The 11,451-nt window shown below is 48.1% G+C and overlaps 1 protein-coding gene across 7 annotated transcripts in view; it reads right to left on the bottom strand.

Annotated features, from left to right (window-relative positions):
* LOC108941484 (kinectin-like) overlaps positions 1–11,451 on the bottom strand; it is a 30,228-nt gene continuing 18,777 nt past the window's right edge. For 3 of the 7 annotated variants that reach the window (XM_018764176.2, XM_018764177.2, XM_018764182.2), the window contains 16 exons: positions 10,759–10,849; positions 10,617–10,667; positions 9,665–9,705; positions 9,472–9,562; positions 8,258–8,344; positions 5,209–5,298; positions 4,646–4,738; positions 3,946–4,035; positions 3,763–3,855; positions 3,303–3,374; positions 3,105–3,188; positions 2,345–2,428; positions 1,462–1,545; positions 1,282–1,374; positions 390–500; positions 1–118 (listed from right to left, as the gene is read on the bottom strand). In XM_018764176.2, coding sequence (XP_018619692.2) covers positions 89–118; positions 390–500; positions 1,282–1,374; positions 1,462–1,545; positions 2,345–2,428; positions 3,105–3,188; positions 3,303–3,374; positions 3,763–3,855; positions 3,946–4,035; positions 4,646–4,738; positions 5,209–5,298; positions 8,258–8,344; positions 9,472–9,562; positions 9,665–9,705; positions 10,617–10,667; positions 10,759–10,849 — 1,285 coding nt within the window. In that variant the 3' untranslated portion in view covers positions 1–88. The remainder of the gene's footprint in view (positions 119–389; positions 501–1,281; positions 1,375–1,461; positions 1,546–2,344; positions 2,429–3,104; positions 3,189–3,302; positions 3,375–3,762; positions 3,856–3,945; positions 4,036–4,645; positions 4,739–5,208; positions 5,299–8,257; positions 8,345–9,471; positions 9,563–9,664; positions 9,706–10,616; positions 10,668–10,758; positions 10,850–11,451) is intronic. The other 4 variants (XM_018764179.2, XM_018764183.2, XM_018764181.2 and 1 more) reach the window with 3 other exon arrangements.

The following is an 11,451-nucleotide window of genomic DNA, read 5'->3' as shown; positions in this document are numbered from 1 at the left end:
GACTAGACTGGAACAGGACGCAACGGGGGACACGTGGGAAGTACCGCAGTAAGGCTAAGGGCAGGGTGGCAGGTCTTCCCAGTGTCCTCTATACGTCTGCTGTGTACTTGTCCCCATCCTGAAACAAAGAGGAGAGATGACCCGCTTCAGATGTGTTTTTCTGTTTCCGGACACTTGACAGCATCTGCGTTTCACAGCAGCTGAAACAAAACCTCGGGTTAAACGTGTAGCTTCTTTTCGATCACTGCCGCCTGTACAAAGTCCTGGCAAATAAGAGTAAGGACGCAGTTGTATACAATGCACGAGCCTAGACAACGTGCGCACATGCGGTTGGCTCATACGTGCATGGGGGTCGAGCGGGGAAGCCCTGCACTCTGCTGCTCACTTACAGCCTCTCTTCCCTTAGTGAGCTGCCTGTTCACAGCCTGAAGGAGCTGCTGCAGCTCTCTCACAGTCTCATCCAGTCCTGCTGTCGTCTTCTCCCTTCTGTCCATCTCCTCCTGAGGGACATAGCATGCACTCAGATGCGGGGCCCAGGAGGATGGCCAAAGCCGCACTCGCACTACAAGCATGAAAAGACACCCCTAATACGAAAGTGTCGCTGACGATGGGGAGCCTTCATTTTTAAGTGACCCGGCAGCTTTGCAGAGAGGGGCTTAAGGTCATGGCTGGAGTGAGTAGTCTTACATACGACGTCTGACTGGAAAACACGGCAAATGTATCTTAAAATGGAATACAAATTAGACATTCAAAATAGTACCGTTGGCTGGCCACGCACTTATTCCAGCAGTACTGCCATTTTCAGAAGCAGCGCAGTAAATGATGCGCCACTTTGACGTGCAGGATCCACCGTAGCCGCTTGGATCTCCGGAACCGACTCCAATCTAAACGGGTTCCTTTCATCATTATTTTAAATTTTGGGGTATGTTGGGCAAGGGCCAGAAATCAGCGCGAGCCACATCAGGCAAGCATGGTGGGCGCAGGCATCCAGTAATGTTTTTATCAGCCAAAAACTGTCCATAACAAGAGATGAACGAGGAAAAGGCTGCAGAAGCGGACACATGGATTCGTTTTGCGATCGCGACAAACGTGCAAAACACGCAAAAACCTCGATCGCGACTAACCCAGCGAATGGATCTAGTTTCAACTTGTCAGGGTGCTTTAAACGGGGGAAATCGCTCAATGTGTGCCTGCTGGATTCGTCCTTCATACGCTGCGCTACACGTGCTGTGTGTGGTAACTCGTACGTTCGCGGTCCAACACACACACGCCAACACTTACCCTCTGTGTTGCAATGGTGCTGTTCTCGATCAGGTCAGCTTGCCCCACCTCCTTCAGGATCTCTGCCTGAATGAGATCGAGCGACTGCTGAGCCTGAGAGAGAAGGGGACATTCATCATGGAGGAATTAGCCCCACACCACATGTTTCAAGGAGAGGGCGCCAAGGGTGCACTGCCTTACCTTATAGAGATCTCCGGCCACCTTCTGTCGCTCCTTCTCCTCGGTCTCCAGCTTGAACAGAGTCTCTGTCAACTGGCTCTTGAGCTGGAAGGCAAGAGCCAAAGCCTTCAGGACCTAGAGCCTCTCATACAGCTTAAGTGCTGCCGACGCTTCAGTCGCGAGCTCATCAGCCATTACCATCTGTACCGATCGCACACCATCTCAAAAGGATCATCGCTGCCTTGTCCGTTTATTTTTCTTTTATTGGTGTTAAATACTTAACCGGTGTGAGAGATGCATGTATCCCATTAATATCAGCATCTAAAGCCAACGAGCAATGTCACATACATGCAACTCTGCCGACAGCTGAAAAAAGCAAAAGCCATTTCATAAAAAATATACTGACAGAGTTTTAAAAACACACAAACTCAGACAACATCCACAAGACAAACTTAAGTGAGAAAGAGCTGAACGCAAAGGCCTTAGAGTGAATGTTCTTAGGGTTGTGAAGCACGTGGAACCGTGTGTGCAACTGCATACGAAGCGCAGAAGCGTTGTCATGCAAACAGCAGCCAGCCAGGGTGACACCACGACGTGTTTGTTTCTCCCTACAGCAAGTTAGTAGCCGTGAGGGCACGTCAAGGTGCTTGAAAGGGAAGGTGAAAATTAGTGGATTTCCGCACCCGTGTCAGGAGACGAGGGGACTCCACCATCCATAACCTCTTATCGAAACACTCCTTGAGTGAATGCGTGACAGAAACGCTCCCTTTACAAAATGAGAGCTCAGCTGTTGGCTTTTGTTGCTTTTCTGTGGAGGTGTGAGCCACTCTGAGGTTATGGACGAGGAGAACCAATAAAGAAGACCTCGGCAGTCTCTCTGCAAGGAGGAGTCAGCAGGGCTTACCAAAGTCAGCTCCTCATTCTGTCTGATTGCTTCAGTATATGAGCCATCAAGTTTGCTCTGCAATTCAGTCAACAGATCTTTGAGCTGAAATGAAGTTTGAAACCGTTTTAGGCGGGCGCACCGGCTGGGAGAAACAAAGCTGTATAGGAGGAGTAAGCCGCAGCGAGAGGAGGAGAGCACCTGGCCAACCACCCAGTGTCCTGCAAACAGGAGGCCCTCAACGGCACCTGTCCGCTTGCAACGCTGCCTAACAGGATTACAGGCGAGTTGAGAGAATTTGGGCCTTTCTGGGTGTCGGTAGAAGGCTGGGAGTCGAGCCAGTGACTTTGAGCGGTGAGGCAAAGTGTGTGTTTGATGCTGAAATGCCCCTACACACTTTGAAGTCTCCGGGAAAGCCAGAACTTCCGGTGGAAAAGTAAACAATAGTCATGTAAACAAAATAAACTGGCTGTAAGTGCTGTATGTTGAGCGTAATGCATCGTGGATATTGTCAATGTGCCTGTCCTCATTCCAAAAACTGCACCAGCTAGGATGGAAAAAAATTGCAATCCCTAAAGATGTCTGTCATGAAAAAAGAAAAATGTCCTTGTATGGGAGCTAAAAAAAAATCTCCTGGTAAGGAGGTACACATAGACGTACACACAAGGCCAAAACACACGTCACACTTTTGCCCACAGGGAATGTTGTTACCAGCGATCACGTTTACACTGCACGTGTAAGTGTGTACATCAGTGTCACATTATGAAAAGCCTGCACTCACCTCCCTGACCTCCGTCACATAGGTGGCGCTCTCACGCTCAGCCCGCTCCAGTTCCGATTCCAGGTGCTGCTTGTCATGCCTTAGCTGTAATGTGAATCAAAAAGCAGAGGACTGACAAAACTGACTCTGAAGAAGAGGTGCAGACTGTAGAACCTCGGATGTGTTACAAACGCAGGACGCGGAGGCAGGGCGACTCACGTTCTCCAGGTCTCCAACCTCCGAGTTGAGCCTATCCACCTCACTCTCCAGCGTCACCACTTTCAGATTCATCTGGATCGAAAAAGTACCCACAGGATGACCTGTTACCAAGTTGTCATATTACTATAAGAAGTTTAAATGTGGATCTATGGCACCCAAGGATCTGTTCTCTGAAAATTCTCCAACTTAATGAAGACCAGCTGCTGGAAGTGAATGGAAGGCAGCCGGTCTGAAGACAGACGGACATTTCTAGAGGGCTAATAGAGAACTAAAAAGCTCCTTGACTTGGTGCTCTATGTTCACCTTGTTTTTTTTTTTTTTTTTTTTTGTTTATCATTGCATTTTGGGCAAGCTTGAATTCTACTTCCAAGTGGGTACGGCTCCATTATGTTTGCTTTCCTAGTCCTCACCCATGCATCCACCTCTGTCTCGTAACTGGCCACAGTATGTTTGGTCTCACCTCATTCAGTTCGCCCTGTGACACCTCCAATCTAACCCTCCAGCGAGACTCTTCTTGCTCCACACTGTTCTGGAGCCGCTGCAGGATGCCTTCCTACGAAGAGAAGGGCAGAATGTCACTAAGCACCCGGAACTGTCCTTTGGGGCACCCCAACAACCGCACACACAGGGCTGCATGCCTCACCGTCTCTGCCAACACTTTTTTGTAAGTCTCGCAGTCCTTCTGTAGCACCTTCTGGGCCTCCTCTGATTCCTTCAGCTTCTCTTCCAACATCTACAAAGGGAGGGGGGAAACCTCACATGCACTGCAGAAAAAAAACTGGATCACAAGCTAAAGCTAAAAACCTTTCAATGATTTTAAAAATGTTGAAATTAGATAACACCGCACTGCGGCCAGGAGAAAGACTTGCACACGTAAATACAAAAAATTTGACCTACTCGGTTCACAACTCGCATGAAAACAAACTATGAAAACACACCGCGACACGTCAACAGTTGCGGCACCACTCAACGTTCATCACTGTCCACATCAACAAAGGCTTTTACACTTTAACCAGGAATCACTCCCAGCTTGCTTATGTAAGTATCTGAACCCATTTCTGCAGTCTAACTTCTAAAGCGGAAGCACAGCCCATGGCTTTTTTTCACCCCATCTGCGACATAATTAACACGGAAATGGAAAATTGTATTTTTGACAGCAAAGAGACTAAATTATAAAGACTGCATATTTCTTCTGCTGTATACTGAGGATTTAGCATTTTAACGTTCAATTAAGAACATGGGTTCTTAAATAGCACTGGGGGAAAAAAAAAGTGCAGCATGATTGGAGAAGCTTAGCATCCACAGGAATAGTGTATGGAAAGGAGGATGTCAGTCATAGTCACCTTGGTGTCTCCTGACTCAATAGCTGGAACTGGCTCTACCAAAAAGACTTGCTTGGCTGCGGTTTCAAATCTCTGCAGCCACTCTTGGTGGTTCTGTGGCGGTAGGGGGGGAAGAGAGACGCAATGGAAATGAGCGTTACACAGATCTGAGGCTCCCGTGCGATAAGACACCGGGAGATGGAAGCATTTTCACGTGACTGTCAGATTCAGGCACACACAGCCAGTTGCAAATGGGCTCCATGACTGAGCGATGTTCTGCTTTGATGTGTTCATGCTTTAAGAGGATCTCCTGGGCACATTTGACTCTGATGCGTTCAGTCTCTATGCATTTCACGCATTTGTGCCTCCAACCACAATAACATTGGCTCCCTCTGCTGTGTCAGCCTGGAATGGAGCTCTGTGTTTGTGTGTGTGTGTGTGTGTGTGTGTGTGTGTGTGTGTGTGTGCGCGCACACGTGAGAGTTAGAGAGAGAACATTTCGATTATGCATCCGATTGCCTCTTCCTGAGTTTCTACTGGCACTGGACTGTTCCAATGTAAAAGACCATAGTAAGACTGCACACCTGACTGGATGGCAGAGGCACACTGGGGAGCAGTCTGTGCAGGACCTCTCGACACGACGCCTCCGCCGCTTCCACGGCTTTCTGACTCTCCTGCAAGAGACAAAACAGGTTTGAGAGCCCTCTTCCCTTACAGGCCCTCACAGCCTGCAGGAGGAGCTGTCAAGGCTTTCTTTACATTTACTTCCTATATCAAAGAGGCATGCGCGCACACACACACACACACACACACACACACACACACACACACACACACTTAACTTTCCTCTCACTCCTGGTACAACACGCATCGCTACTCAACGGTGTCAAATGTACCGCAATGCCTTCCTCTACCAACCCGGACAGCTTACAGATGCCAGCTGCACTGATGAGTGACCTCGTACCAGTGAGTGAATTACGGTAACCAACTGGAAATACATCCAAGCAGAAATAATTCACTTCCCACTGCAGAAGGCTCAGTGACCCACAGCACTATCCACTGCGGGCGTCCTGCAAGGACCGATCCAAACGTCACGCTGCCACACACGCTCGAATCACTGCAGACAACAGAAGCAGCACTTGGCTGAGGAGACTTGCTGCCAATACATCAATACATCTCAACTTCAAGCAGCACATAATTTCCACCATCTCACTCAAAGAACTTATCTTTTAAAAAAAAAAAAAAAAATCAGTGCATTGCAGCAATGGCCTGACTATTCAATAAATACAAGAGAAATATTTCTTTCATGTGAGAGTGGTTTCTGAACTCAGTCTCCTGCAATGCCATTACTGTATTCTTAACAATATACTGCTCAAATAGAAGAAACCCACAAAGTCTGAACGGGGGGGGGGATAAATAAATCAAATGGGGAGAAAAACAGTGAAGGTGAAAAGGACCAAGCAGAAAACCACCTTTTGCAAAAACTGTCTAGCCGTACAAAAAACGGCAGGACAAAAAAGTTTGGTCATAATATGCAGAATTATTCTGCAACCAATTGGTAAAACTGAAATTCAGCTTGTAATTGTGCTATTTTGTGGTGTGGTGGTATAGTCACGCAGTTTATGGTGTTTAGCTCCAGTCTATTTTCCAATCAGGTAGGAAAAGGCAGAAAAAGGTTTGAAGCCCAAAACGGACGAGGGGAAAGTGCCACGATGTGCGCCATTCCATCGGCTCCGACAACTACGTCGGAGGCTTTTAGGAAAAAAAAGGAAGAAGCTGCAACATGAGGATGAGAAGAGCCAGCGCACCTCCGTGGGCTGAAAGAGGACTAGCGCAATCGTCATGTGCGTTCAAGAAGTTCTGCGACTGAAAACCGAGTTCCTTTTCCTCCTTTTCCAAAGCATCACAGTCAGGGACTTCAAAGCAGAAGGATAAAAGGCGAGTTATTAATACGACCGCACTTTTTTTTTTTTTTTCCCCTTACTTTTAGTTTTTCCACCTGCTTTCCTGGGCCTCTGGATCCTCCTCGCATAGCTCAAAACGGCCCAGAACCCAAGGAATTAAGCGTGCGCTATTAAACACGGTATCACGCACATCGCAAACACCTGGGTGGTTGTGCTTGTTCGTACAGACCCGGGTAACGCGCCAAAGTCTGGGTGCTCTACACGAAGTGCCAGACACAGGGCTCATTCGGCCACCGGTTCCTCCCACTTTTGGGTCGAGGCTAAATTCTTGAGCGGGGGGGGGGGAGCCAAGCGGAACACAAGCTACTTATAAACGATCCTCTTGGGTTAGCGCCACGATTCGTTTCAGGTAACGCCAACGCTCTGGAAGACGTTCGCGCGAAAACAGACGAGTCAGTACAGCATTAGAACCTCGGGCAGTCAAAGCAGGGGCGTTGCTGCAAATGCCACAGATCGCTTCCCCAAAGCCTCTCTGACATGGGTGTGTCTGATCTGCCACATTCTGTGAAAAGGATATGACCTTTACAAGAGAGCGGCAACAAAGGGGCAGGACACGCCGCTCTTTATAATCTCAGCAACGGTCACGAGGGATGACGGGTAAACATCAAGTTGAGGAGTGTGATGCCGAACGCCTTCGCTAATGGAGTGATTATACCCTCGAGAGCAACTGCACACGTACGCTAGTCTTGAGTGTGATACGGGCCGCGGTAAGGAGCAGTAAGACCGACTGCTGCCTTGGCAAAGTCCATCACGTCCTCTGGGGTTTAGATGGCGGGAACACGAACATGAACACACACACACACACACACACACCCACACCCATCTTAAGCAGAAGAGCAGAAACCCTAGGGCGTAGTGTCATTTCCATAACAACAAAACCGTCACCATTCGGACTGAGTACAGATGCTGCAGGGAAAGGGGAAAAAAAAAAAAAAAAGTTTCTCAAACTTCAATTCTTTGATTAATTTGTTTAGAAAATTTCTGATTACAGGAAATCTGATGAAGGCAGAAAAGTTAAAAAAAAATCAAAAATAATTAATTTGCAGTTAATCAATGCATCCGTGCGTGTACAAAAACGAGGATGCTGATCGCTGAATGAGATGGATGCGTGAGGGCGGCATGCTGGTGTTAGGGCGAAGGTGAAGGCTGTGTCAAGGGATGGTATCAGGAGATTTAGACAACAGCACTGGTCTAATAGAACTCATTCTCAATCTACTCTGTAGCTGCATACTCATTTCAGAGACTAGCATCTATACTTTGAACGCTTTAGACTCATTTTGGTACAGAACCGGGGGAGGGTTTGTTTTTCAACAGCTGAACACATTTATATTTATTCACTTAGCAGACGCTTTTCTCATAGAAACGCATTGTATGAGTTGCATTCTTTGACAGCGGTACGTTCCCCCAGCTGTGCATGCAAGAGAGAAACTGCCGGAAAACGGGGCACGCGCCGCGCCCTTAAACAGGCTTTGCAGCAAAGTGTTAGCTGATGAGGGTCCACGGTGGGTTTGAACACCACGACTAAGGCATGTGCAGTAAACAAAGCTGACATGCAGATGGGAAATGAGTATGCAGCACGGGGCTACATCTCCGTTTCATCACGGCCACTGCCCTCTGGATGCGTCAGATTTCATTCTAGCGTATAGCAGACTGGAGGTGGAGTTCGAACCTGGGCAGTCTTGCTGAGTTTCCCCTGAAGCATCGACTCAGTTGCTGACAGAGCATCCATTGCACTCCAGTTTTTCTCCCGGAGCTCCTGGTCGGTTTCAGAGAAATACCATTTTCAGTTCAGCTGTGAGTTGTCGCCATGGGCCAACCATCACCACAACGGTCATTCTAGCGTACACGCACACACGCACGCACACACACAAATTACACTGCATACATAAGAGACTATGCAGTATTTAAAAACAAGGTTCTTATCCAGCTGGCTGTAGATGACTCCAAGGCAACCATTTAAATAGAAATAAAACCAAAGTTCAATCTTCTGCCTGTGAATTTCTATATGCATCTATACTGAACATTGTTTTTAAAAGCTGCATACTTACAAATATTCCCTTTTCCCCTTTCTTAACATAAGATGGTTGTAGGAGCCGCGGAGCAGAGACATTAACATCATTTACGTCACTGTAACGCTGCTGTAGACCATATGTTTATGACCACTTGCTATGATACATATGTAGGTGTGCGTGCGCAGACACACACACACAGTCTAGGAAGACCACCTATCCCGCAGACTCACGTAATCCCAAACTGCTCTTAAGGTGCAAGTTTCACACCCATTCCTTGCAGTGAGATGTACAAGCAGGAAAGAACAGGGAAAAAAAAAAAAAACGCATGCAACAACACAAGATCACAATTGCTTTTACACACTAAGAAATGCCTAGTTCTTATTTCTCACAATCAGTCTGCAGGCAGAAAACTAATTTCCAGCACCACAGCTTAGTCAGTGCAACTTGGCCAAACTAAGTAGTTTTAGCATCAGACACAACCTCCAAGCTCAGTTCTGCACAAGGCTGGAGACCCTAACCGTATGTGTGTCTGCAGACACATACACTCTAGCACGCTCCAAGTACAGTGACACTATGGAAGCTTAAAAAATTTAATAAATAAATAAATAAAAGAAGGGGCCTGGGGGTCTGATCACGTTAGTACGAGTTGAGGGGAAGACGAAATTCCGTGCAGTTACTCTGTTACTGAAGTTACAGAGTTCTAGTAAAGCCTGCTGAACAGGTATTAGTAATGTTCCTAACAGTCTCGGTCTCGAAAGCGTTTGCGAGGAGTAACGACAGGTAGCGATGTGAAGGGGCTGTATGGTGATGGGTTAGGCCCCGGGGGTAGCGCCAGGGGCCGGCAGTCGCAGCAGCAACGTGGGACACCTACGTTGTTCTTCCTCCGCTGCAGCTCCAGGGAGGCCCTCAGCTCCTCCAGCTCTGTCTGCAGGTGTGAGAGCTGAGCCTCCTTCTCCAGCAGCCTGCGGGACAAGAACAGCGGGAACACATGAGCGCCTGCCAGGCCGCGGCGGTCCTCCAGCAGCACATCGGCAGACACCGGGAAGGAGGGCGCTGGTACCCACCCTGACAGAAGTTCTTGGCTTGGCCCCTCTGCTTGCACCTGCTGAGGAAGCAGACAAATTACTTATGAGCTTAATACATGGTTTTACCCTAAGTGATGTCCACAGTGTGAAGACGCAACAGAAGGGCAACTCCTCAAACTTCATCTGGCACCCCCACCATGGCAAGTTCATGTCCCAAATTCCATCTTACCCAAATACCCCTTATGTAAGTCGATGCACATGACTGGACTGAATAGGGATCAGTACTGGAACGGCCAAACAGTTCAGTGCATCACTATATATATTTAATGTAAATAAAAAATCTTGAGGACAAAAGGCAAAGTGGCAGCATCGGGGTGCAGCCAGCACCTAGGCTGTTTAAATTCAGCTCAGTCTGTGTGGAGTTCGAACGTTCTCCCTATACCCGCGTGGGTTTCTTCTGGGTGCACTGGTTTCCTCCCACAGTTTAAAGACATGCAGTTTAGGTCAACTGTCCACTAAGTTGCCTGTAGCGTGACAATGAGGTAGTGAGTGTGCGTGCGTGTGGCTGCAATCCAATGAACTGGCTTCATGTCCAGGGTGTACCCCCAGCCTTGTCACGAGTGATTCCGGGATAGGCTCTGGACCTCCGTGACCCTGACTAGAGAACAAGCAGTTGGCAAAGGTGACCGAGTCAGTGAAAAAACTGGTCAAGTGGAACATAAAGCGAATGTAGCGAATGACGTGTTTGCCCATCAAAATGAAAACCAAATTTAAAATATAATCACAACATAAAAACCTAAAACATTTCATGCATAACAAGATTACCCTCATGTCAAAATTATACAGATACAGCTTAACATCACATGACCGCCCCCATTAGGCCTGTCCTGTTTGCGTGCGACACACCAGCTGCTCTGCTAAAGGTGGGCGCGTGCTGCACAGACGGGGTTCTCAAGCAAACAGCTGAATGCGAAGAAAAGCGCCAAGGTACCTGCTGCTCCGCCAGCTGGATCCTCAAGACTGAGCTCTCCTCCTGCAGTGTCTGCCCAAACAAAGAAACAAATGGCGGGAGGGTCAAAGGTGGCTCCGTTCCCCCCTCAAGCGCTCAACCTGCCGTAGCTGCCACCTCTCACCTGGATGTGCTGTTCCTTCTCTGCAGTGTCCCACGTGGCCTCCCGCAGAGCCTTGCGCAGAGTCTGCACCTCCTCGTCTTTGGCAGCCAGCCTGGAGGGCAAAGGCAGGGGGCCTTACAGTTGGGATCACTTTGAGAAACCAGTCAACTGATCATGCAGATCATCCCCCAGGACACTGTAGAGCTGTGCCATCTCTGCTGTGTTTGGGTTGCGACAGTGCACAGGACTACCAGCCAGACGCACACACACATGCTGGATGCATACCCACTACAGTACAGCTTAGCAAACAGCCAGGGGAGTGTTGGATCACCCTGTAAAGAGGTGCCCGCTCCTCCCCCCGACACAAATTACATCACCAGTGTCTTGCGGAGCAGCACACGGCGCAGCAGGTAGCGCTGGTGCCACATGGCTCCTGGGTTGCGCATTTAAACATGGGTTCAATTCATTTAGATGTTCATTAGATCCCACAGTTTACAAATAAACGTTTCAGGTGGATTGGCGACTTGAAATTGCCTGCTCTGTATGTGTGATAGAGTAAGAGAGAGAAAACACACTGGTGTAGAAACAGGCAAATGACTATAGGTACTACAGTACAGTGTATCTACGACTGAGTTGGCGAAATACTAGTACGTAATCACTGAATGTCACTTCGGAGAAAAAGAATGTGCTAAATGAATAAAGTGTAACAGGGTT

This window comes from Scleropages formosus, chromosome 15, assembly GCF_900964775.1.
Source record: "Scleropages formosus chromosome 15, fSclFor1.1, whole genome shotgun sequence".
Lineage (NCBI taxonomy): Eukaryota > Metazoa > Chordata > Actinopteri > Osteoglossiformes > Osteoglossidae > Scleropages > Scleropages formosus.
The sequence above is the reverse complement of the archived record's forward strand: the minus strand, read 5'-3'. Positions and strand labels throughout refer to the sequence as shown.